Here is a 27,839-nt window from a genome sequence, read left to right as displayed (position 1 = left end):
AGGTTCTCTAGGTTATTTTCATTGGGAATGTTGGGATCCGGAGATGCCAAACTGTTTTGGTTTTTGATAGCATTCTTATGTTGTCCTCTTGTCATTTTGATGGCTCTGATGTTGGAAGGTATTTTGTAGTGACCTTCACTGGCTGAGAGTGGTTAATTGATGACTGATTATAGGTCAGATGCTCTTGCCTGTGGGGATCAGGGGGTATTTTTGTGGAACAGGTAGGTGATCCGGTTTCACTCCTGGTGATTTTCCTCTGCCCCCTGGGCTCCAGGCTGAGCCAGTCAAAGTAGATATCTGTTTGGACTTTACTGCTGTAATTCAGATCAACAGTCTTGGGACCTAGAATAAGGTCCGCAGACAAACGTTCTGGCTGAGTAGGTTGATCCCAGCTGCCTGTCCTTCCTGTGGATTTGTAGTTAAGACCCCAGGTAGATCAGATCTTCTGGGGGTATAGCTGTTTTTTAGCTCTGCCTCTATACCCTGTAGCAGTGCCCAACCTCTCCCAGTACTATATGCCTGGAGGGACCAAGGTTGCTCTTAGTCGGCAATTAGGCACTGCAAGCAAGACCCATCCATGTCTTTTCGTCTCCCGATAATGTGAGAGTGCCTGCCTTGCTCAGGCCAGGATCTCCACTGGACTCTCTCATTTGGGGAGCAGGGAGCGCAGTGCCAGGGCCTTGCGGCTGGGCGGTTAGTAAGATTGGCTCTGCAGAGCTCTGGCGGCCGCTCGCAGAACCAAGTCTTTCCGCCGGGGTATGTGGGTCCCCTCACACTCTGGGTCAGCAATTAGACACTGCAAACATGACCCATCCATGTCTCATCTCCCGATAATGTGAGAGTGCCTGCCTTGCTCGGGCCAGGATCTCCAGATGGGCTCTCTCGTTCGGGGGGCGGGGAGCGGGGAGCGGAGTGTAGGACCAGTGCCTTGCGGCTGGGTAGGAACAAAAGGGTTGCAGAGCTCTGGCGGAAGCCCGTGGAACCAGGTCTTCCTGCAGGGCTAATAAGTTCAGCTACAGCTCTAGGCAAGACCCACATCTCCCGATGGGTCTGTGGAAGCAGTTCAAGCTGATTTCTCACTGCCGCTGTTTGCAGGCTCAGTCTGCTGTATTGGTGTTAAGTTTGGCCCCGGATGGCCAGTGAGCTGTAGTCCCACTATAATGGTCTCTGTTGGGTCCCGCCGCCTGTGTTTTCAGTCAGCCTAGGTGGGTGACCTCTGCAGTTTGGGGTGGTGTGGAAGGAGGAATTCTAGGGCAGATTCACCCTCTTCGCTGAGACTCCTCTGGCTGGGGACTCTGGAAAAACCCCTCCCCAAACAATGAATCTGTTTATATACAGGCTGCAGTTTGCATGTGGATTCCGTTTCAGAGTTTGGGAGTGCGTTTAGCACCTCCGGGATGTTGCTTGACCCAGGGGGATAGGCCCCCTGTTTGGTCCGCGGCCTTTGGGGCCCCACTCACCTACAGTTCTCAAAGTACAGCAGTCTGTTGCTCCTCTTATGTCTCTGGTCTCCGCGGAGTAGATCAGATATGTGGCTTAATGGTCGGCACCATCTTGGAATCCCAAATGTTGGTTTTAAATGTATTTCAATAAAATACTCTTATTATGAATGATGAAATCCTATTTCAATTTGTCCCATATTTTTAACTCAGTGAACCCATCACAATTTTTAAAATTTATTTATTTATTACATACACAGTATTTTGCCTGTATGTATGTACTCCTACCCCCCAGAAGAGGGCACCAGATTTCATTGTAAATGGTTGTGAGCCTCCATGTGGTTGCTGGGAATTGAACTCAGGACAGGACGTTTGGAAGAACAGACAGTGCTCTTAACCTCTGAGCCATCTCTCTAGCCTCCCCATCACAATTTTTATCTGAGAATGCTATCATTCAATAAAAGTTGCATTTCTTGTGTGTGTTTGTGGACAAGAAATTTTCTTTCCATAACTCTGTAGAAAGGGCATTCTCTTCATATTACTAATCATTTTTATCTCTTCTCTATAGTGCTTTTTAATTTCCCTAAGTGTCTAAACTTTATTTCTCTTGCTGGTTCTGAAATGTAAGGGAAATAAATTCTCCATCTCCTTTCATGTTTTTCCTAATGGATTTCTGAAACTCCCCTTTGGTGTCCTGGTGATTCATTTCATTTTAAGAGAGAGACCAAGTCACAATTATCACACTGAAGAAGTTCAGAACTTTAAACATTTAGATGTCCTAAAGAGTACTAAGATAAAAACCAATGGAATTGGTTAAGTGGAATTGCTTAAACAAGATGTCTTCACTTTGTGACTTTCATAATTTCTATTAGTGACATTCCCTGATCATATTAGGTGTATTTGTGGAAACAGAACATCTTGAATTTACTATCAGTACATCTGTAAGGCAGAGGAGCACTTCATTTTATCATGCCCCTATGTTATTATTTGTCACACACAAGATCAAAGAATACTATTTTTCAATTCAACCATCAAATACAGTTATTTGAGCCCTGTGAGCACATGTTCAATTATCCTTTGTGAAGGATTAGTCTCACATTTTATCATCTTATTCATATTAATCAGAATAATTAGTCAATTAATTATTCATATTAATCAGTTATAACACTGATTTTGGTCACACAATCTTTATTAAGGAAAGGAATCTAAGCACTGAGGTGTATGCTATTCTTTGCAGAACAAATAGGTATGAAGTAAATAGACCCTGATTGTGTTAAGCTCAGCAGACTGCCCACAGTACCCAATTGTTAAATCACCTGTGACAAATTAAGAAATCATTTCTGAAAATTCATAACGTACTTTCCATATCATACCATGTGTCTCTTTAGTGGAAAAACAAACAGAAGAGACCCATCCTTTCCGGTCAATATTGACCAATTTTCTCTGCTTGTTTCTTTCTCTTCCCTCCACATCTAAGGGAGAGATGCTCTGCTTTGAGGGTGGGAATTGTTACATCTGCTTCACAAGTGCTATGTCATCATGGTTGCTGCATGAAACAGAAATGATGGCTCCAAATTCCCCCCTCACTGCAACTGAAATTGGAAGAAATTTCCCTGAGACATTATGAACATATAAGATGAATTCTTAGTCTCTCAGGATTTGTAATGTCCCTTCCCTGTGAGGTACAAAGACACAGTTCAATGCATTTTTAAACTTACTTGAATCTATGTCTGTAAGGAGCAAAGGAAGACCTGAGTTAGTGAAATCTTGAAAGAATGTGCTTTTTCTTTAAATAGGGATGACCATACAGAGAACTCTAAGGCATACTATCCATAGGATGTTGGCAAGAGCCCGCTTCCCACCACAGTTTCAGAAACCCAAGACAAGCATGATTTTATGATTAATCAGTGTGTGCAAAAGCTAGGAACTACAGCTTTGGATGTTTAAAGCCTGAAACTGCTCACCTACAGAAACTGGCTACAGATATCAACCAAGCCTTTCCTCTGCACTGTTTGTAACGAACATTCTAGGGTGCCAGGTTTTGGTGGTAGTAAATTCAGCTTCATCAGGGTACACATCCCACCTGAACACAGCTTTTTGTACGTATCTGTGTGCATGTCCTTTCTTCGTTCCTTCACTGCCCATAGACAGGATTCTAGGGCTCAAGCCACATGCAGTGTGATATATCTGTGTCTAAAATTATGTTGTTTCTTTTTTATGGGAAGCCTTCTATTTGTTAATAGTTTATTATATCATTAGTTTGAAAAATAGTACACTATTTTATAATACATGAAATGCAATTTCTCTTCTTTTTAGTAATAATGTATCAATTTATCTATATGGAAATTATATATTGTTTTATGAAACACTATCAAAACACTATATATAAAGATACATAAATATATGTGGTATATATTAATAGGAATATCATTTATTTCCTCTAGAAATATTGTTTTACTTTTTACTCAGTTTTATAATTTTATACACTTATATACTGAGTTGTGATCATAGTATCTACCCATAATTTTTTCATATCCTCTTTCCAATCTTCTGGATCCTATTATTATTGTCAACTGATCTTTCCACTATACGCTTATCTCTATTGGCCACTGGATTTAAGGGCAGTATCTTGCATGAGCATAGTTAGGCATTTTTATTGGACCACAGGCAAATTACATTTCCCTAGATTTATCTCAAATTGGTAACCACTCAGAAAGGAAGAATTAGCTTTCTCCAATGGAGTGTCACTAGTATACTAACTATAGTTAAGTTCAGGAATTTTTGCCCAGCAGTATACAGGCACACAAATGAACTTTTTGGAAGGTTTTCTATCTCATAATGCTTTGCCTGGGCTTTTTGGTTGTTTGTTTAATCTTACTGATCTGTTTCTTTGGCTCTTTTCTTTTTTTCATCTGTTTGCTTATTTGTTTTGTCCTTTTTTCCCTTTGTTTTTATATTATTATTTTCTCTTGTTTTATTATTTTTAGACTGTTTTCTTAGGAAAAATTGTGTGGGCTTTGGGTAAGTGGGGAGGTGGAAGAAGTTAGAGGAAGAAGTTAGAGGAAGAGAAAGCATGGTAAGAATCTATTGTATTAAAATGTATTTTCAATATAAAAAAGGCTGAAGCTACAGCTGCTAGGATAATATTTACAAATTTTAATCTTTAAACTAGTTTATGAAAATAGGCAGATGGCTTTCAGTGTTATTTTGTGTCTAAAATTTGTACTTTCTTTTTCCTGGAATATTCTTACCAGAGTCCACTATTGGATATTGGAAATAAATTAAATAATCAAAGTAATATGTGAAATCAACATGATGAAAAAATCTATGTCAAACATTACATTGTGGTTAGATTATTTTATTTCATATTTTCATCTCAAAAATTGGAGTCACAGCTTCATAAATCAATTGAACACAGAACAACAGATCTGCATTTTAAAAATTAATGCATAAGAACAAATAAGTGATTTAACACTAAGAACTTCTATGTGTAGAGTGAGGACATGAAGAAGTCCCACCTGATATGAGTCAGACACGTGACATACACAGAGAATATGTGGGCAAATTACCCTAATACATACATGCCTTTTAAAAACCATTTGGTCTCATCAACACACTTTATTCTGATACTATATTTTTCTTTGACCATGTCCCCTGGAGGGGGAGACCTGGTGGCACTCAGAAGAAGACAGCAGGCTACCAGGAAGAGACTTGATACCCTATGAGCATATACAGGGGGAGGTAATCCCCCTCAGGAACAGTCATAGGGGAGGGGAATAATGGGAAAATGGGAGGGAGGGAAGAATGGGAGGATACAAGGGATGGGATAAACATTGAGATGTAACAAGAATAAATTAATAAAAAAGAAAAAAGAAAAAATCTTAATTCTTTAAACACATTCTAATGGGAAATCAATACAATGACACACGTCCTCTGCAAGGTCATGTACTTTGGCTCTGGTGAGTGAAAAAGAGACATAAACACAGTATGGGTTTTTAGTTATTTTGCATATAAAATTCAATTGGCCTGCTGGTGTTCTTGGTTATGAAGGAAAAATATGTAATTAAATTTACTTCCTGCACATTCTACTTAACTGTGTAGTTGACTTTATAACACATAATCATTAAGTGACATAAAATTTGTGTTAATTTCATTGATTTCTATTGATAATTACTTGACTGTAATGATTTTCATATTTATACACAAAGTAAGAATCCTAAAATCACCAAAAATTAAAATTTATTATTCTTTTTAATACTAATTTTAAGTATAGATTCCCTGGACTGTATTCCCTCTGTAAATAGTGGGAGTAATGTGTTCATTATGTGAGCATATTTGTCTTGCTCCTAACAGTAAGTGGTGCCCAACATCTGCCTTTGTTTAATCTATAAAACAGGGTACTTCGTGAGTATTTCTATATGAAACCAGGCCATCAAATTTATTGGGATGGGACAGTTACATCATGCAAGAGACAAACTTATTCACATTTTCTACCAGATATGAAGAAACCCATCTTACAAATGGAGTCAACTGATACCAAAAGACGTAGGTTTAAGGCTCTGCTGTTGCCCTATTCTCTGCAATTCAAGGTTATGATATCTCACAATATCACTCAGAATACCATTTCCTCTTGGAATAGTTTTTTGTGTTCCTTTCCTTAAACGTTTTTAAACAAAAATAGTGGTAATGACAAACATTGCAATTGTTAAAATTTTCAAATATTTCCTTAGATTTAAAAGAATATGAAATTGAAGTAGTTTTAATTTTCCTGGAACAATACTAAATAGCCAATGTATAGTATATGTGTCATCTCAGAGATTTACCACTCCCACTATTGATGTACTTTCTACCAAATAATATAATGTTTTTCTCTATGAGTAAATCATGACGTACTGTGTGAGTAAATACTGACTATTTTTTACATTAACTGTTCTAAGTGTGACTGTTTTTGTCTCATTGTGTATGGAGACAGTTGGGTTTATTTATACATGTTTGTACACATGACTTAAGGATGGTGTTTGTGCCTGTCCACATGAATGTAGAGACCAAAAAGGGCATTATATATGCCCATCTACTGCCTCTAAGTTATTTTCTTGAGTCAAAGTCTGTACTGAGCATTGAACTTGCTGTTTGTCAAGTAAAATAGCTATTTACCACACCTTTTAGATTCATTTATCTCCACTTCAACACTGTTGGTTTAAAGGTGTGCTACCATCTTCAACTTCTTGCATCAGTGTTCACACTGAGCTCAGGTCCCCTTGACTGCACACCAAATGCTCATACTAACTGATTCATCTCTCCAGCACTGTAGAGTATTCTTTAATATTTATCAGAAACTGCCATCAATCTCTTCCACATTTTGCTGATGGCATTCTTCATTTCCTTATTCCTAAACGTGTAAACCATAGGATTGAGCAATGGTGTCAGAACATTGGCAAATATAAGGGTGTTTTTCTCAAAGGAGAATGGGGATGAAGGTCGTGCATATATCAATATGCATGGGACAAAGAACAAAACGACAACTGTAATATGGGATCCACAGGTGGAGAGGGCTTTACGACGACCTTCAGAACTGTGGGCTCTCAGAGAGAACAAGATGACACCATAGGAGACAAGCAACAAGGAGAAGATGATGATGCAGATAGAACCACTATTTGCAAACACCAAGATAACAAAAATGTGTGTGTCAGTGCAGGCAAGCTTCAGTAATGGGAACAAGTCACACATATAATGATCAATAACATTGGGTCCACAAAACGGTAACTGCAAGGTAAAAACAATTTGTATGATAGAATGCAAGAATCCCCCAGCCCATGCTACACCTATTAAAACACCACATAGCCTCCTGCTCATAATGGAAGAGTAGTGCAAGGGCTTGCAAATGGCCACATAACGGTCATAAGCCATAGCTGACAGGACAATCACCTCTACAGCAGTAAAGAAGTGTATGGCAAACAGTTGTATCATGCAGTCTTCAAAGGAGATGGTCTTCCTCTCAGAGAAAAAGCCTAAGATCATCTTGGGTGTTACAACAGTAGAGGTGCATGCATCCAGAAAGGACAGGAATATCAAGAAAAAATACATGGGGGATCCCAGGAGTGCAGGGCTGTAGATGATAGTGGCCACAATTATCATATTACCACCAATAGTTGCAAGGTAGATCAGCAAAAATACAACAAACAATATTTTCTCAACTTTTGTATTCTGAGAAAGACTGAGGAGTATGAACTCATTGACAAAGCTCTGGTTTTGCATGATTCTCAAGAAGATTAAAGCAAAATTATGTTCATGTAAATCTGTAATTATAAGGAAAAATGTTTCATTTAATTTATAACATTACCGTCAAGTTGGTTCATCCTTATGCAAAGTTATAATAATTGACTTTGTTAACATTTAGAGTAGGATATGAAAAATGTTTTGATTGGTATAGTTGTATAGGATGTAGAATGAAAATTGAGACAAATTATGAAATATTTTTAAATTGTTACATTTTAAATTTTGAGTGCAAACTATGTTTGCTAGAGGAGAAAAAGATTACTTTTGAATATTCAGCTTTTATCAACCTCTAGAGTATTTTTGAAGTAAAATACTAACATGTCATTTGAAATTAAACCTAGATATGAGCAAAACATGAAATTCATAAATCCTGCCTGCTATCAGCATGATCTAGGCAGGGCTAAGCGGCCTGTAGTGACTGATTCACTGTAGCATTGCCTCACCTGCCGACAACAAGAATCAAATATCCTGTAGGGAATATGTGACAGTAACACCTACATTTTAATTTGTTCACAAGCACATGTATTACAACTCCAAATAAATTGATCTTCTTTTTGTTGAATGGGAAACCCTGTTGGGGAATTGTATAGCTCTACATGTGCTATATGTGTTTTAAGTGTTGAAATTTCACTTTAAAATTATCAACTGAAAGCATGAGCAGAACTTTACTAAAATTATGTTGTTACGCTACCAAGTGAAATGTTTCCTTAAAAAGCTACCTCTCAGCTCTCAAGATTCTACTCAGTAGTACATTGCAGGGGTTATTGTTGATATTTTATTTATTTAAAAAATCAACCAAAGGTACTTAACCTGAGACTGTTAGAGTTTGGCTCTAACAACTATGAGTTCACCAAGGTGTAAACAGCAGAAAAGATGGGAAGTTTTTATACTAAGAATTTCAGTGTGTGGGCTATTCCACCCCAGCTTGTCCTACCTATCAACATCAAAGCCTCTTACATTGTTACTGTTTCAATGAAACATCTTGAAAAAGGCAACAAAGTGAAATGATGGTGAATCAGAGACCATGGATCAACCAGCTATGTACTTGGTGGAAATGTAAAGCTGAAGAGGTGAAACAACTCATTGAATAAAGTTTACATCTTGAAATTTGTTTGTTACTTATTTATACAATGTTTACTTATACAGCCCTAAGTGAAAAACAATTCTAAAAATATTATGTTAAATTTATATAAATTTATGAAGAAATATGTTTGTAAACAGTTTATCCCTCATCTACAAAAATTGTCAGATTCCAGTAGAACATGTCAAAATGTTATTAGTGTCAAGGTAATCTTACAACTCTGGGGTAATTTATTCACTTGTAAATGGAACATGCTCAAAAGGAATCCTGATTCAGATAACCTTCTTTTACAAATAAAGCCAAACTGAGTGAGCAGTTCCAAGGGAAACAAGGACAAATGTTTCTATTAATACTAAACGAATCTTAGCTTTATCTTTTACACATTGTTTTAGTTGCCCATTCATTCCAAACAAACTGGCACTGTCATGTCTCCATTATTAACAATTTCTTAAGTTTTTTGTTAGGATATCCACAATGAGGAATACAATATAATTCTAGTTTATGATCCCAGGGGTGATGATTTTATACTATTTGAAAGATAACTGCCCAAATACAAAGTGTAGTATAAATTGAATCTCATAACATAAAAAGAGCAAAAGTTGAAATTTAGGATTAATAAATAAACACTGTTATGTAGACAAGTCAAATGTATCCATGTTTTCTTCATAATCTTGATTCAAAGATGCACAATAAAACATTTTGACAGTATCAAATAAGTCCATACATCTGAATTCTCAGAGTGTTCTATTCTATATTATTTGTGTTAATCTAAAATTATAGTAAGTATATGATGTATACTCATCAATTCCCTTGACAACACACACACACACACACACACACACACACACACACACACACACAAATCCTAAATAGAAAAAATATTGAAAATGGCTTTACATGTAATAGGAACTAGAATTATATCAAACTAGAAGACTTCAGGTTTTGGTCCATGAATGACAAACTACCAGCTCCTCATTTTGGTGAAGGCTTGAACAATTCTGATGTAGTCTAGGTTAGACTCCCAGTCACTGTTTACCCTAGAAAAGCTTTAATGTCCATATCTTCCCTCCTTCATTCCAATCTTGTGTCACTATAACCAGCCAAATCTATAATTTATGTCAAGATATTCTGCAGACTATATAAAAGAAGGATGTAAATATTGATGTCAGTATTACTTTAAACAGCACTTACACAAATGCTTATATAAAAACTGAATCAAAGAAAAATGTTTTATTATCACATTTGAAAAATTATACAAATTAGAATGATATTGGTTATTTAAGTAATACTTTTAAAAAACATACTAGAAAATAACCCCAAACCATAAGCATATTTAAATTCTTGAACTAATAAATTCAGTCTTCAGATTTTATTCTAAAAATAAAATAAAAGTTTGTTTAGAATGTGATTCAGCACAAAGTACTGAACAAAGGTCTAAGACATTCATATTTGTATGGTATGTAAATAAGACTATTAGAAATTACAATCACATGATACTATAAGTCAAACACCAATAGACGAATTTGAACTATGATGCAGTTTTCTATTGTTTAATGAGAAAAGGATATGAATATTAAATTCCCATTTATTCATACTGTATCTACAGCCTTATATAAGATAGAACAAAAAATATCAGAGAATTATCCAGCCATAGTGGCACATGCCTTTAATCCTAGCAATAAGGAAAGAGAGGCAGGTGGATCTTTGTGAGCTTGAGGTCAACCTGGTCTACACAGTAAGTTCCAGGACACCCAGAGCTACATTAAAAGCTACAAATAGAGGCCCTGTCTAAATAAAATAAATTTTATTTGCAATATGTGTTGTAACTATTATAAAAATATTTCAAATTAAACATCAATATAAAAACCAAAAAAATCAGATTTACTTTAAAGTTCTGAAAAAGTTTGTGAAACATAGACCATTCGTCTCAACAGCAAACTCTGATGCCAAGAGCATAACACCTCACTTTAATGTATTTGTACTATTACACTATTTCTATAAGCGACCATAATTCTGAGACAACCAATATCCAATATCATGTACTCATAGAATTTAAATCAGTTTTCTTACACAGGAGCAAATTATTCTGTCTCTATTTTTCCCTTGGATGTCCCATGGCTTTATCCCTAATAACTATGTAGTAAAATATCAAGATCTAGTCCCCGTCTTCACCAAGAGTCCCTCATGGCAGGACCCATGGTCACTGTGGCATCTCCTAGACAGGTGATCTTAGGAAGCATGATTCCATGTGTCCAACTGTCTATACTTTACACTATTTCCTTTCCTTTAATTTCACCACAAAACTAGTTTTGTTACACTATTCTATCTATAGATAAAGAAATTCTTTGTTAATGTAAATTATATATAACATTTAAAATCATTAAGAATAAACAGAGCAGTTGTCATTTTAAGTATTTTCCTTTAAATATATTTCAAATAAGTATGTAAATATTTTTGCAATGAGAATCATAAATGAAAATCTTATTTCAAAGTTTTCTTATGATAAACTGCATAAATCCATCATATTTTATTTAAGGTTGTTAACTACCAATGAAAAATATTATTGTGTAGCTATACATCACTCTCTAGAAGATGTACTTTCTTCAGGTTTCCAATCCTGTTTCTCTCTGTGCAGTTCTTCTGAGTCTCTTTAATATCTGAAATTTACTTGTCTTACATTTTTGAAATGCATAGAAAGGGTTTTTCTGCTTCCCCTGGTCTACTTCTTAATGGGTTATCAAAACTCTCTTCATGTCTTGGTGATTCTGCTCATTTTAAGAGAGAGATAAGCCAATACTGCTATAGCTGAATCAGTTCATTGCTTCAATCCAGTTTTTCCTAACAGGTTAGAGGCAGAAAATTTAATGCATAGGAGAATGTACGTGGCTATAAATCAGAACAATTTATTTCATGAATTAAGTCACTTGGAAAGTAAACTTCTTCCTTTCTGTACAAGTGTTACTGTGGATATAGAACATTTTATAGTTATAATTAATATTATAGAGAGTTTGGCAGCACTTTAATCTACTGTGACTCTATATCATCATCCTTTAAACAATCCCAAAGTTATGTACACATCAGAATAGTGATTGTCCTAGTGTGTAAATGAAGATTTATTACACAAACAAAAAACAAGTATTATTTGAGAGGCAATAGAAAAAATTGATGCCTTCCTTCTCTGCTTTTAATATGAAGCTGAAATGCATTTAATTTAACTAAACAAAAGTAAAAACATGTTCAGAGGGAAGAAAGGTAACTAACTATCAAGGAAGAAGGAGATCAATGAAGGAAAGAAGGAGGGCAGAGGAATGGGGGAAGGAATGAGTTAGAGAAGGGAGAGATTTACATTGCAACAATTGTTTTTTACTGAACATTTAAACAGTTCTTACTTTTAGGTGCTATTTTCTGGGCTTCCTGATTAGCATTTTATTCACTGCTTTATGCTCTGATTCTATTCATAAGACCCCCCCCCCCCGTTAAAAGCATCTGAACACCAGAGTTTGACTCAAGAAGACTGTAGTAAAGTGAAAAGTCAATATTTTTATCAATTGCAATAAACTGAACACAAACTCAAAATTTAAAGTGTTTCATCACACACACACACACACACACACACACACACACACACACACACACACACACAAACTACCTCTGAAAATGCAGTGTATGACTTAGGAATCTTACCATGTGTCAGTTTGTTGAGAATCTGAGAAAAGCTGTCTCCTATTTTTTAGAAAGCAGTCTATTCAATGTTGTCCAAAATGCTATGACTGTAGCCAACTCTTCTACATTTAAAACAAACGAATCCTGGATGTGAATGTAGATGATTCTAATACATTAAGTGTTAAAATGTTTCTCTTGTGCTATCCTCAATGTGGTTTAAGAATAAAGTAAAAATAAGGAGCAAAATCTCTTTTATAGTTACAAATGCAGTTTAATGTAGGTTAGGCCATCTACCTATGAGACTTATTCTTACCTCCCCAAAGGTTTGGACAATTTATGGCCCCAGGAGTTTCAGACATAAGTTTGTGCACTTTGGCAATTGCCTGAGTATTGATGATACTTCAAACCAAAGTTAATTCTCAAAATGGCTAGTAGAAAATAGAAACTTCCATCTGGATACTTACCTGAAGAAAATTATATCTCTTTTCAAGTATATTTTATTGTCCAAAGCTCTCCCATGAAGGGTTGGCAGCCATTAGTGTCTCCCTATCCATGCAGCAATGTTGAAAGGCCAAATTTTATGCCATTGTTGTGCATTTCTCTAAAGGTGCAGTTTTCCATAATTACAATGACGTTGTATTCAGAAGGCATCACTTCATAACATCCTTTCCTATACTCCAAATCTTGCATTCTTTCTGCTTTCTCATTCAGGATGTTTCCTGACGCTAGGAGGGAATGGCTGTTCCATTTAGTAATGAGCATTTAACAGGGACTTAAATTCAGAATGTCAGAGCTGTGAGACTGTGCATTAAGCCCCCACACACTGCAAAAAGAAGCTACTCAAAACAATATCTAAGAAGTACACTAGACAATGGGTGTACACATAAAATTTTTATAAACTGTCCTTTTAGAAAAACGACTATAAGTGCTCTTGTAGGGTTAGTAACATTTCTTTTCATAGACCTATGACCAAGTTTAGAGGACAGCCATGTAATACCTTTTGTGAAATAGGCCCCAAATCTATTCTGAAACTTACTGCTTAACCTCAAAACATTCATGCTATCATTGTACGAGTAGGCGTGTCCTGTTTTGTGGGTCACTATTCCAGTACGACATATCCACAGCTGGTAAGACCATTAATAGCTCTCCCAAAACAACTTGCATAACCTATTCTGGAACTATAAAATCCAGCCACCAAGGCAGAATGTTCTTAAGAAGTTCTTATTTGTAAGTAACAAATAGGGCCTTGAGATGAGGAGTAGATCCAATAATCTACCTTTTGTTCTATCCTCCCTCTATATTTCTTTGTCCCCTTTTCTTTCTTTTCAGCTCCTATCTCCTTACCTACAAAAGAAAGATAAAGGAAAAGAGATACGTCCCTGAGTCAAACCTAGTTTCCTCTCTGTAAAAGAGCAATAAGGTTATTTTTTAATTCAATGGTACTAAATTTTGTATATCGATGCAAATAATGCTCATGTCAAAAGCTAGTCTAATTTGACCACAAGAATATATATTCTAGGTCTAATAGATACATATGATTATATATATATATATATATACATATATATAGTAAAATAATTAAATAAGGTCTTCAAGAACCTCAGAGACCTATAGAATATGGGTTTTAAGGATTTTTTTATTATTCTAAAGATTCTTTGACAACAAGACAAGTTAACTCCTGGCAATACCCAGCCTGCTTCAAAAAAGATGATGAGCATCAAAAAACCTCCTTATGGAGTTGGCTTCAAATATGGCAAACCAGCCACTGGGCAAAATGTCCTCATTTCTGCCACAGACAGAATTCTGCCTAAAATTGGGCAAGATTAGATGCAGGCAGAGTCAATGACGAAACTCTGCCAAGACAAGTTAAGCAAGTCCTCAATAGTTCCTGACTCACAAATATGTCTGTCAGAGATATTGGGCCAGAAGACTGAAGATGGTGCTCCAATGTTATAGACAGTGTTGAGTGACTGTTCAGGCAGTAAACTGTCTCAGTCATCTTTTCATTTTGGAAGCTGCTAACTTGAACTCCGAGTTCACTCAAGTATTTAAGTTTCATCCCTTCTCAAGTTTGTGATGGGTTTGTGGACCAGATAGTTTAGTCTGTCAATTAAGCTTAGTAGGTTAGAGGTTAAGATGTTTTTAGATCAAGATAGATGTTTTAAGTTAATAAAGATGAGATATCATAGATATTAATCTCCATTCGGAATGTTAGACACAACAAGATAGGAAAGATGTTTACTTCAAGTTTGCCACTTCAAGTTTGTCACTTTTCTTACTATTTCTGTAATACAGGGGAATGCTGTTTTCTCCCACCTCCTTCCTACTTGAGTTTTGAAACTGCTCCTTTGATATCTAGGTGATTCAGCTCACCTTGAGAGGCCAGGCCATGACTATCACTCAAGCAGTTCAGAGCATCAACCACTTCATTTCCTAAATGGACACTGTATAGAAAAAGTGGTACATTTTATAGTATTTGAATTCAATTTGAAATCTAAAATAATTTTAATTTTATTAAACTTGAAGAAATACATAAAAAGGAAGAGAATGAAGTAAGAAAGTGAGGAAAAGAAGTAAGGCGCAGGGGGAGTGAGGGAGAGAAGAAGGAAGAAGGGAAGCAAGGAGTTTATACATTGACAACTTATTAGGCATTGAGCAGTTATTACTTTTAAGTGCTATTTTCTGGTTGCCAGGGTATCATTTCATTCACTCTTGTGTGCAATAACTTTGACCATAAAAATCCCCATTAAATATAAGAATCTTAACAACACAGTTGACAGAAATTTCCAGGAACACAATTATGAACTGAAAAGTTAATTGTTGCATCACAGAAGCCTGACCCCAGTTCCAATTTTAAAGTGTTTGTCACAATTTAAAAATTAAAAGCATCTTCAAAAGATACAGAAATGTGGCTTATGAGTTTCACCTTGTGTTGACTGTGTGTAAAACACCTGAAGACAACCATCCCATATTTTCTACTGAGGTAAGTTCATGAAAATGATGACCAAAATATAGTGTTTTAGCCAACTTGTTCTTCCAAACAAAAAAGAAAAGATCAGTTATGGCAGTGAATGTGGAAGATGTCATAAGTGTTTCATCAATACCATATTCAACATAAATTAATAATAAAAGGAAAGTGAAGAACACAAATTCACTCCCTAACTGCACCTGGAGTTTAATGGGTGTTCCCTGAGAGATCGTCTACCTGTGAAACTTATTCATAGCTCTTCATACCTTACAAATAAAGCTGCTGTGAACATTGCTGAGCAAATATCCTTGTTGTATGGTGGAGCATCATTTGGGTATATTCCCAAGAGTGGTATGGCTGGGTCCTGAGGAAGAGTTATTCCCAATTTCCTAAGAAAGATTTTAGACAATTTCTGGCTTCAAGAGTATGTGAGACATAATTTTGTGGATTTTTTAACTTGCTTGAGAGTTTGTAATACTTTCATTTCCCTCCAAAGTTTTAAAAAAAAATTGTGTCTGGTACTACATGAGACATTTTCATATACCTTCATTTTTAGGATTAGAAAACAGTTGTGTACTGAGTAGATTGTCATTTCCCTGTGTATCATTTATATAAAAGTCTCACATACTCACCAACGATAATGATCTCTGAATTCTGTTGCAAGATATTTATCAATCAATCTGTAAGGATAATATTTATTTTTTTAAAAAACTTTAACAAGAATTGTTCATTAAAGAAACAATTTATGTATAAAATCTAAGGATGCATACATTAATAAAAATATTCATTTCCTATAATAATATTTTTGTGTCTTGAGCTCATTGACACAGAAGACAACTTCCTGAACAGAATGCCAACAGCTCAGGACTTAAGATCAACCATCAATAAATTGGACCTATGAAACTGAAAAGCTTCTGTAAGGCAAAGGACATTGTCAACAGAACAAAATGACAGCCTACACACTGGGAAAAGATCTTCACCAACCCAACGTCAGACAAAGTGCTAATATCCAAAAATATATAAAGAACTGAATAAATTAAATACCACCAAACCAAATAATCCAATTAAAAATGGGGTACAGAACTGAACAGAATTCTTTATAGAAGAATATCATATGGCCGAGAAACACTTAAAGAAATGCTCAACATCCCTAGTTATCAGGGAAATGCAACTCAAACAACTCTGAGATTCCATCTTACACATAAATGAATGGCTAAGATCAAAAACGCAGGTGACAGCACATGCTGGTAAGGATGTGGAGAGGGGGGAACACTCTTCCATTGCTGGTGGGAGTGCAAACTTGTACAACCACTTTGTAAATCAATCTGGTCCTTTCTCAGGAGACTGGGAATAACTCTACCTCAGGATCCAGCCATACCACTCTTAGAAATATACCCAAACGATGCTTCACCATACAACAAGGACGTTTGCTCAACAATGTTCATAGTAGCTTTATTTGTAATAGCCTGAATCTAGAAACAACCTAGATGTCCCTCAACTGAAGAATGGATAAACTGTGGTACATCTACACAATGGAATACTATTCAGCTATTATGGTATATACTCACTTATATCTGCGTACTAGCCCAAGGGGCATGTCCCACGAAAGCCTTCACTTACCAGGAAACTGGAACAGAGGGGAGGACATCCTATTGGGACTCTAGATGAGAGAAGCATGGGAGAATAGCAAAGTAGAAGGATCCTGAGGGTCCTAGAAACCTACAAGTAGAACATTATGATAGGCAGATTTGTGCCCAGGGGTCCCGCTCAAACTAAGACACCAGCCAAGGACAATACAAGCGGTAAACTTTAAACCCCTACCCAGATCTAGTCAATGGTCAGAACATTCTCCACAGTTGACTGGAGAGTGGGATATGACTTTCTCACGTACTCTGGTGCCTCACATTTGACCATGTCCCCTGGAGGGGGAGACCTGGTGGCACTCAGAGGAAGGATAGCAGGTTACCAAGAAGAGACTTGATACCCTATGAGAATATACAGGGGGAGGTAATCCCCCTCAGGAACAGTCATAGGGGAGGGGAATAATGGGAAAATAGGAAGGAGGGAAGAATGGGAGGATACAAGGGATGTTACATTGAGATGTAACAAGAATAAATTAATAATAAAAAATAAATAAAAATAAAAACAAGGAAATCTTGAAATTTGCAGGCAAATAGATAGAAATGGAAAAGATCATCCTGAGTGAGGTAACCCAGACCCAGAAAAACATGCATGGTATATACACACTCATAATCGGACATTAGCCACATAATACAGGATAACTAAACTACAAAACAGAGTCAGAAACATCAACCAAGGACCACGTATGATGTGGGCCTATACCCACTGCTTCAGTGTAGTAGCACAGTCTCCTTGTGGATCCCACATCTGGAGAGTAGGCACTCTGGCCACCGAACATAGATCACTTCCCCCTGACAAAATGGTCATGCCAGGCTACAGAGGAAGAGTTTATAGCTAATACAGATGAGACTTGATAGGCTGAGGTCAGATGTTAGAAGAAGAAGGCTCCTGTGTCTGAGTACTAGTGGATGGAGGGAGAGGGAAAGAGGGAGGGAGGTAGGATCTGAAGAGAATGAGGGAAGGGGCTACAATCAGGATATAAAGAATTTAAACTGCAGAACAATCAGGTAACTTATATTGCTAATCCCACCATATGGAACTAGCTCTGAGACTGGCTGAAACATGAATGTCTAGGCATAGACAAGGATTCTTGCTGACTAAAGAACCCCTATGAATTACTATTAGATGCCATTCTTCATATGGCATGAATAAAGATTTACAGATGTCTTCTTTTCCCTGCTCAAAGAGCAGAAATCCAGCCTTAATTGTTCCATGCATCACGCACACCTTTTATACACTTATAATTTTTGGACTGTATAATGCTTGTGAGAAATTATATGCTTTCAGAACAAAAGAACCAGACATTGACATTGGATCAGACCTGACAGGATGCATTCCTTGCAGTATACTGGACATTGAAAGTGTAATCAGGCTGTTTAGGAGAAATAAGTTACACAAATTAAATGTTAGTAGATTAAATCGTGGTCATGTCAATTGTTAGTCTACTTTTATCACAGAAATATACATCTTAGGTACAGCAGATAGATATAACTCTCTAGAAAGACAAGGTCATCAAAATCCCCAGAGACATGCAGAATGTGCCATTTTAAAAGGTTTTTATTACTTCAAAGATTCATTGACAATGAGACAGGTTAACTCCTGGCAACACCCAGCCTACTTCAAAGAAGATGATGAGCATCAAAGAATGTCCTTATGGAGATGGCTTCAAATGTAGCAAACTAGCCACTGGGCAAAAGGTCCTCATTTCTACCACAGACAGAATTCTGTCTGAAAAAAAGGGGGGGGCAAGCTTGGATGCAGGCAGAGTCGATGGCCAAGACAGAGTAAGCAAGTCCTCAATAGTTCCTGCCTCACAAATATGTTTGTCAGATATATTGAGCCAGAAGGCTGAAGAAGATGCTCTGATGCTATAGAGTTTTGGGTGAGTATTCAGTTAGAAAACTGTCTCTGTCATCCTTTCACATGGAAAGTTACTAATCTGCACTCCTGGCATACTTATATAATCTAGTTTACTCCTTCTCAAGTCTCTGAGGGAGTTGAAGACCAGGTAGCTTAGTTTTACAATGAAGCTTAATTGTTCAGGGGTTAAGATGTTTTTAGGTCTAGATAGGTGTGCTAAGTTGATAATGACAATATGTGATGGAGACTGATTTACATTCAAAAATTTAGACGCACCAAGATAGGAAAGACTGTCATCCCCTCCAGTGGAGTCTGTGTGACAAGTACTACATAGGCCTGAGACTAAAATCCCCTTTCAAGGCTAAGACCCCTGAAAAGGAGAGAGTCTCCTGGACTGGGGTCAATATTCCTACCAGGAGAAAACTGCAGTTTGAATTCTCATTGCTGGGAACTATTTCCTATTCTCTCTAAAATCTAACTGTACTTCACGCCCAAAGCAAGACTCCTCAAACGTAACAATGGTTGCTATGAGACCCTGGCCGAAGTAGTTCTGCTTCACTTCCACTTATTAAAAGAAACATGACTAGAAATTAATCATTAGTTAATAAGTTATACTATGGCCTACAAAGAAATGGAGTATTTCAAAACTCCAGGTAGAAGGAACAAGAAGAATAGAAAAGGAAAAGTGCCCTGGCACACAGGTGCTGGGCACTAGTTTCTTTAGGCAGAGGACGCTGGTCCTGGACAAAGGAAGCACATACATATTGATACTAAGCCAGTAACTTAGACGTGATGATGTCTTTTTGGTTATGTGTTCTGTACCTTGTTTTGTTTCATTCAAAGCTGTAATTCAGAATATGACAACACAAAAACCTTGCACTCTGTAGCTGTACAGTGTGTGCTTGATTGCTCACTGACTTCCTTGAAACTTCTCTGTGGGAAAATGTAACCACTAGCCCCCCTGCTTTTGAAATGAATGTTTAAAAACTTAAACTACTTAGCTGCAAAATACACTCAGACATGAAAATTCAACTGTGCATCACCTCGCCTATCTCTGTTCACCGATGCTCCAAGAACTCCTGATCCCAAGGACCTATCCCCAATTGAACTGGTCCATGGCAAAATGTGTTCTTCAAGGCTGTCAAATACAAAGAGCCAAAACACTAAGAGTGTAACATTTATATGATTCCTGATTGTATCACCATTCTTCTTGCATAGGTAGTCTATTATATATATGTAATAATATAAAAGTATATGTACAAAAATTAAATAAATAAAAATAAAGAAAATTTAAAGAAATAAAAACCACTCAATAATTTGAAATATATTACTCTTACGAAAACTAATCTTGAGTCTGGTTTCTCTGAATATTCTACCAGACAAGAATGGAACCAATTATAAAATTAAATCAAATGATATAGAAGCATCCAGTTTAGGTTGTGTTTATGTTTTGGTGCATTTTCAAGTTCTGGTGTCTGAAAAAGCCACTTAGAATTCTGTTTTTCTCCTGCAATAATTTTGTGGGTTTTTTTCTAATTTCAATACACATTACAAAAAAAAAATACACATTACATTTGTCAACTTAGTTTTTAAATATGGAATTATTTTAATGGCAAGATTCTGATAGTTAAACTTTTTCCAATGTTTCATTAGATTTATGAGAGTAGAAACAAGTGATTTTATTCACATAAACTAGTGTTGCCCTGTGACAATACTAAGTAGTCAATTCATAGTAAATATGTAATCTCAAAAAGAGGTATTTGAAATCCTTCTATTTCTGCCTCTTCAGCATATTATACCAGTGTGTGTCACCATACTTGACAGACAGTGGAAAAAAATAGTCTTCTTCTGTAAAAAGCACACCAATTGGTTATCCAATACCATATGAGACAGTTATATGTAGGAGAGAGATAAATATGCACATAATAACAATTAATGAAGAAGGCCATGAATGGGGAAAAAAAAGCAAAAAGGTGCATATGGGAAGGTTTGAAGGGAGAAACGATAAAGGAAAAGTAATATATTTGTATTAAAATATCAAAAATAAAAGGAAACATAAAATAGGTCACACCTCAAACATTGAAGGTCCCTAAAAAGAATGATTTCATTTCATTCTATATGTTACCTAAATACTGTACTAACTGCATAGGTAACTATTGGCTTATCATTCCATTATCCATGAGGTGTATATTTTGTTTCCTCATATCTGAATGGGGATGAGTGGATGGGAAAGTAGATAGCATATACGTTTGTAGACATGAGGCTAGGATGCTTCCTGTGCTTTTGCACATACATACAAATACATGATACATTACTGACTATGTTCATCTGCTGTGAACTATCTTATTGCCCGGGAATAAATTCTGGAATGAACTTTTAGATCTCTGTGTTTGAATAGATTAGCAGTCTTCTGTGCATCTGAGATCAATTTATCTGCATTGAAACAATGCTAGGTTAAAGGGCCCTGTGATGCCTGGCTTCTGATATGGGTGCTGGAAATTATAAATTACGTCCTAGTCTTTGCACAGCATGAAGCATTCTTACCCACCAATCCATTTCTACAGCATCATAAGGGTAATTTTTAATAATTGTCAGAAACTATCAATTTTTTCCATATATTCCTGATTGCAGTCTTCATTTTTTTATTCCTGAAAGTGTAAACCATAGGATTAAGCAATGGTGTCAAGACTGTGGTAAATACAACAGCATTTTTCTCAAAGGAGAATGCAGATGTAGGTCGTGCATATGTTAATATGCATGGGACAAAGAACAAAACCACAACAGTAATGTGGGATCCACAAGTGGAGAGAGCTTTAAATCTCCCTTCTGAACTGTGGGATCTTAGTGAGAACAGGATGACACCATAGGAGACAATCAAAATGGAGAAGATTATGATGCAGATAGACCCACTGTTGGCAAACACCAAAATGACAAATATGTGTGTGTCAGTGCAGGCCAGCTTCAGTAACGGGAACAAGTCACACATGTAATGGTCAATGACATTGGGTCCACAGAAGCGCAGCTGCAAAGTGAAGATAATTTGTACGATAGAATGCAAAAAGCCTCCTGTCCACGCAACCATCACAAGATTGCCACAGATCCTCCGATTCACGATGGAAGAGTAATGAAGGGGCTTGCAAATGGCCACATAGCGGTCATAGGCCATGGCTGAAAGGACAATCACCTCCATCCCAGTGAAGAAGTGGACAGCAAACAGTTGTGTCATGCAACATTCAAAGGAGATGGTCTTCCTCTCATAGAAGAAGTCTACAATCATCTTGGGTGTGACAGTAGAAGAAGTGCATGCATCCAGTAAGGACAGGAATATCAAGAAGAAGTACATGGGGGAGCCCAGCAGTGCAGGGCTGTAGATGATGGTCACCACAATGACCATGTTGCCCCCAATAGTTGCAAGGTAGATCAACAAAAATACAACAAATAGTATTTTCTCAATTTTCGAGTTCTCTGAAAGGCCCAGGAATATGAACTCAGTGACAAAGCTCTGGTTTTTCATAATTCGTAGCTGATGGTCAAAGTAAGATATGTTTAACTAAGTCTACAATTATGAAAAAACAAATGCTTAATGCAATTACAGAATTACTATGAACAAATTGGTGTGCCCCTTATCAAAATTGTCAACTTATTTATTAATATTAAAAACAGAATATTGGAATGTTTGTAAAGCTGTACAACATGTAAAATTGAGGGGAATGTAAACTTGAACACCCGCCATAAAATAGCCATATTTTAAACACTGGGGATGAAAGCATCTACTTTCTGGTGGAGAAGAGAAGTAATATGTCTTGGAACAGTCATATTTTATCACTATCTTGGCATTTTTTTTTAACCTTAATTTAAAAAACACTTAGAAACTGTACTCTAGATATGAACAAAAGATCGCAGCTTAATCATCTTATCTGATATTGCATGCATTAGGCCGGGAGGGGTAATCTTCAATGAATAATCAGAACACTGCCTTATCTAACTATAAGAATAGTGACATGAATTCTAGTAACCCAGATTTGATCACTTCCAGAAAGGGGAAGCAGGCTATCCAGACGCAGCCTGATAGTTTGTGGTCAGATGGTGGGGGAGGAGGTCCCCTTCTGTCTAGGTTTGGGGAATAGGGTAGAAAAGGGAGGGAGGGGATAATAATCTGGTTGTAGTCTGAATAAATTATAATAAATTAAAATTTAAAAAGAGGGAAAGATGTGGTAAATCATTCACTTGAAAGTCTGGGTGTACTGCGAATGTTTTTACAACTATGTAGGGTATTGAAACATCAAATGAATCAATTTACACTTTAATAAAGAAAATTCTGTCTGTTGTCTGTGTTCCAAATGTTGAAATTTCACTTTTCGTTCATCCTTTTAAAATGTGACCAGAATCTTCTAAAAAATAAATCAGACTGCTTTTATGAAAACTAAATGAAATTAGTGACATTACTATATGCTATTCAGGACTTACCCCTATTCAAAAGCATGTGGCAAAGTTTATTAATTCTACCTTATTTATTCAAAATTTATAATGAAATCGTTGAAAAGAAACAAAGAGTAGATGATTATTCTGGGATCTTAAAAGACCCAGATGCCAACACCCAGGAGGTCTCTTCAGAGTCAGCTGGGTAAAGATTGAAATTGTTTTTTTCAGCTAAAACTTCAGAGTAGCATCTCCCTCTGTATAGGTTAAATATTGTTATTATTTTGTTCATATGGGAAAGGCATCTCGATAAAAGCAACAATAAATGGTGAAGAATCAGAAGGCAGGGACTGATCAGCTAAACATGAAAACTGGTGGCTGCATATATCTGAAGAAGAAAGGATCTCACAGAACAGAATTTAGGCTCTTGGGACCTAATTACTTGCCAGTTATAACACAATATGACTTTTTCAGAATATATAGTTTGTCAATGTATATGATGTAAAATCTGTGTGAATTAAGTGTACAGCATGTTCATAAACAGCCTACCCACTTTCCTCCAAGGATGATGCAGAAGTTCAAAAAAAGTCAAAGTGCCACTCACGGTTATTGTCTCATGTGTTTCACTTGCACAAAAAGATTTAATAGAGAGAAGTAAAAAAGGCTTTATGGTGGTCATATAAAAATTAGTTATGAAACCAAAAAATTGTAGGAAGATATAATAAGGGCTAAGAATAAGTGGCCCTAAACAATGGCACACCAAAGAATTTAATTTTAGATATAACTCTTGATTTGCATAGTCAAAGCTAATAAGCGCTGTTCAGCATATTTATTCACAAGGCAAAATACTTGATTTCCTAGATGCAAAATAAAATGGCTTTAATGCACAGTATTTTTTAATATTCTCTATAATTAATGGTAGACTATAAAGAAAAAATCGCTGAGTGATAGGTTCCAGGATAAGCAGGTTCAGTGTTAATTTGAAAATTAAGTAAATTTTAACATCATCATTTACATTCTATCTAAGGTTTCCATTAGGTACAACAAAAATAACACTATCATTTTTCTAATAAAATAAGTTACACAATTCGTATTAAAGCATACAAAATTGAAACTACAGTGTAGTTATGTGGTTATGATCACAGGGTTGTGATTTTATATCATTTAAGTGATACACATAAGGTATTCAATTAAATTGAACATTCTGACATAAAAAGAACAATAGTTAAAAATTAATCTAAACCAATGCTTATTTATTTAGATGAGATAAATGTTTGCATTTTTCTTTACTATCTTGATAAATCTATACACAGTAGAGCTGTGTGACCATATCAAGTGAATCAATGCCAGTGATATTTTGAAGCCTTCCATTTTACTTTACTTGCATAAACTTAAAATTAGACCAAATACAAAGTAGAGTAAAAATTTAAAAAGTATTTGGTTTCTGCTGTTTGAGTCTAGGAAGCATAGGGGAAGTGCGATAGAACCACAATATATTGTCTACACGTATAAACTTCTCAATGTAACTTTGAGCAGTAACTTTGGGAAGTTCGCCTCCCTGTGTCCAAATATCTGCATAGCCCACTATTTTGGCATCACAGCTAATTGTAGCTCCAGTATATCTGCAAAGGCCAGAATTTTTTTTGTTAACATAAATATCTGTAAAATTAAAATATATAAGAGGGATGAGAAGAAAGGTTGCTATTCTAGGTGTTTTGAAATGTATTTCAAAAATGAATATTGTTATTATAAATTATAAACATGAATTAAATCTTATTTGAAATTGTTCTTGTTAAAATCTACAAGTGTACCCTCTTCATTTAAGATTACTAGTTACCAATAAAAGGTGTATTTCTTGTCTATGTCTCAATAGAAATTTTTATGCAGCTCTCTGGGAAATGTGTTATTCAAAGATGACTAATCCATTTTTTTCTTCTGTTGGTGTTAATCTACTAATGTTCTTTTTTTTTTCATAAAATAAGCTTTAATATTGTATATCTATTAGCATACAGTATAAAACATTACAGAAGTAAGTATTTGTACTATTATATTTAATTTGTACCTATATTATCTACTTTCTGTACCAATGTTCTTAATTGTCTCAACTTTCTTATTGTAGTATTTTTGAAATGTTGGAGAAAGTACTATTCTCTGTTCCCTCTCAGAAAGTCATCTTTGATGACTTGATGAATCAGTTCATTTTGGGAGAGTGGTCAAGGCAAGATTACCAAACTAAAGCAGTTCAAAGCTTCAGTTTAGAGTTTCCTAAAGGTTTCTGAGGCAAAAACCTAACACTTAAGAGAACTTAAGTAGCCATAAGTCAGAAGCCCTTTTATTTTGTGACATAGGTAAATTTGACCATAATATCCTTCTTTCTGCCATGTTTAGTTATAGTATATATGGTCTTAATATTCATTTTTAATATTACATAGAGTTTAATAGCACTTCAATTTGCCATAAACCTAAATCACTGTTTTTTACAAAACCACAAAGCATTCAAGTATCATAATGATGAATATATCTATATATAAATAATCATATATTTAGGGGGAGTAATATATAATTGCAGGGATAATAGAAAACACAAACCTTGGTGGTAAAATGCATTACTTGGTTTCAACACAAAGATGAAATTTTGAAATAATGATTGTTTACATTAAACTTGAAGAAATACATGATCATCAGAGAACAGGAAAAGAAGAAACTAAGAAATGTCCAGAAGAAGAAGAATGAGTAGAAAGAAAAGAAGAGGAGGAGGAAGGGGAGAAAGAGAAGGAGAAAGAAGTAGCAAAGGCAGGGACAGGAGTGGAGAGAAGATGGAAGAATTTACAGTCTGAAGACTGTTATTTATGGGCACTTGAGTAGTTCTTACTTTTAAGTGCTTTTTTTTTTTTTTTTTTTTTTTTCTCTACATGTATCACTTTCCTGACTCCTTTTTGCTCTAATTTTCATAATAAAATGCCCCTTTAAGATAAGAAATCTGATCGTTAGAGGATATATAATTCTCTCAAAAACACATTTATAAAGTGAAAAACAAGGTTTGAATTAAACACAGTTTCTTGACTTCAACACCAAAATTATAAATTACTTTATCACAATTTAAATCGTCTCACAAAATGTAAAAATGTACCTTATATGTCTAACTATATGTCACTTTTATGATAAAAAACCTGAAGACAGTCATGTTCTGTTTTCTGAGGAGTGCAGTCTATTCACTGGTAACCAAAACACTGTAGCCAATGCTTTCTTCCATTTGTAATACAGAAGAGCAGCTCTCACAGAGTAGGGTAAGTATGTTATCAACGCTTCTCTCAAGTTGTCTTTATTGTGTTTTAACCATAAAAACAAAATGAAAAGAAGCCAAGATTCCACTTTACTAGTGAGTGGAAGTTAATGAGAGTTCTTGAGAGGTGACCCACATGTGAGACCTACTCCTAGCTCCCAGAGGGCTAGTATGATGTATGGCCCCAGGAGTGTCGAAGGCATGAATGAGTGTACTTTTTCACTTGAGTGAATGTTTATAAGACTTTCATTCTCATCCAAAATAGAATTTAAATAATAAGATGAACACATTTATCTTTAATGAAGTATCTTTATCAGGAATAAAGTACATATAATAGATGGAATGCCAAATCTCTATGCAGAATTTAAGTATAATACTGTGTACTAGCCAAAATAAAAGCTGATATTTTTGTCATCAGAAATCTACCAATCGTTGTATAAGAATAATTTGTGTGGTTTTAAAAATACTGCCTGTACCAAGAAGAGACTTGATACCCTATGAGCATATAAAGGGGGAGGAAGTCCCCCTCAGTCACAGTCATAGGGGAGGGGAGTAAGGGGAAAATGGGAGGAATGGGAGGATACAAGGGATGGGATAACAATTGAGATGTAATATGAATAAATTAATAACATTAAATTAAAAAATAAAATAAAATAAAAATACTGCCTGTAAGGTGGCTCAGCAGAACTGGAAGGAACTACATGAACTTAACTGATTTCAACTGCATTAAGCAGAACTGCACCTAGCTGCATTGAATTGAACTCAGTAGAACTCCCCTCCCTTTTCTGTCTGATATTATCAGAATTAGTACACATATCCTATTTCTGACTCATTCTGTCAAAACTTCCTCTGATTTATCACTTAGTCTGCCACTTAGTTAGATGTCACTTTCAAACATGGTTGCATCCTTTTACAAACTAACCTTACCTTCACTGTCAGAAATTAAAGATGTGTACTAAGGACATGTCTGTATTCCATCCAGACCAGACCAGAATCCAGAATACTATCCCGTGGGATCACAAAATTGGCAGGGAATTATGTATTGGAGCTTGTTCAACTTCACCATTGTTACAGAATTAAAGAAAATGATACCCCTTCGCAATAAATCTTTAATTGCCAATACCTCCTCAAGGAGAAGAGAGAACACATGACTCCATCCCTTATCCACAATGCAATGTTACAATATTGGTTCATGTACCAGTATTGTAT

At 35.8% G+C, this 27,839-nt stretch overlaps 2 protein-coding genes across 2 annotated transcripts; both read right to left on the bottom strand.

Moving 5' to 3' along the window:
- Nucleotides 1-6,758: 6,758 nt before the first annotated feature.
- LOC127207276 (olfactory receptor 4C15-like) lies at nucleotides 6,759-7,697 on the bottom strand. The gene has a single exon (XM_051166654.1). It carries the CDS (start codon nucleotides 7,692-7,694, stop codon nucleotides 6,759-6,761), a length of 936 nt encoding a protein of 311 aa, XP_051022611.1. The 5' UTR covers nucleotides 7,695-7,697.
- Nucleotides 7,698-21,509: 13,812 nt separating this feature from the next.
- On the bottom strand, nucleotides 21,510-22,472 carry LOC127207271 (olfactory receptor 4C15-like). Its single transcript, XM_051166650.1, has one exon. It carries the CDS (start codon nucleotides 22,440-22,442, stop codon nucleotides 21,510-21,512), a length of 933 nt encoding a protein of 310 aa, XP_051022607.1. The 5' UTR covers nucleotides 22,443-22,472.
- Between the last annotated feature and the right edge of the window lie 5,367 nt (nucleotides 22,473-27,839).

Source organism: Acomys russatus, chromosome 24, assembly GCF_903995435.1.
Source record: "Acomys russatus chromosome 24, mAcoRus1.1, whole genome shotgun sequence".
Taxonomy (NCBI): Eukaryota; Metazoa; Chordata; class Mammalia; order Rodentia; family Muridae; genus Acomys; species Acomys russatus.
Note: the sequence above shows the minus strand (reverse complement) of the source record. Positions and strands in the feature narration are given on the sequence as shown.

Bases quoted from the DNA above. Each gene is read 5' to 3' on its own strand.
- LOC127207276 (XM_051166654.1), bottom strand. From the start codon at position 7,694: ATGCAAAACCAGAGCTTTGTCAATGAGTTCATACTCCTCAGTCTTTCT.
- LOC127207271 (XM_051166650.1), bottom strand. From the start codon at position 22,442: ATGAAAAACCAGAGCTTTGTCACTGAGTTCATATTCCTGGGCCTTTCA.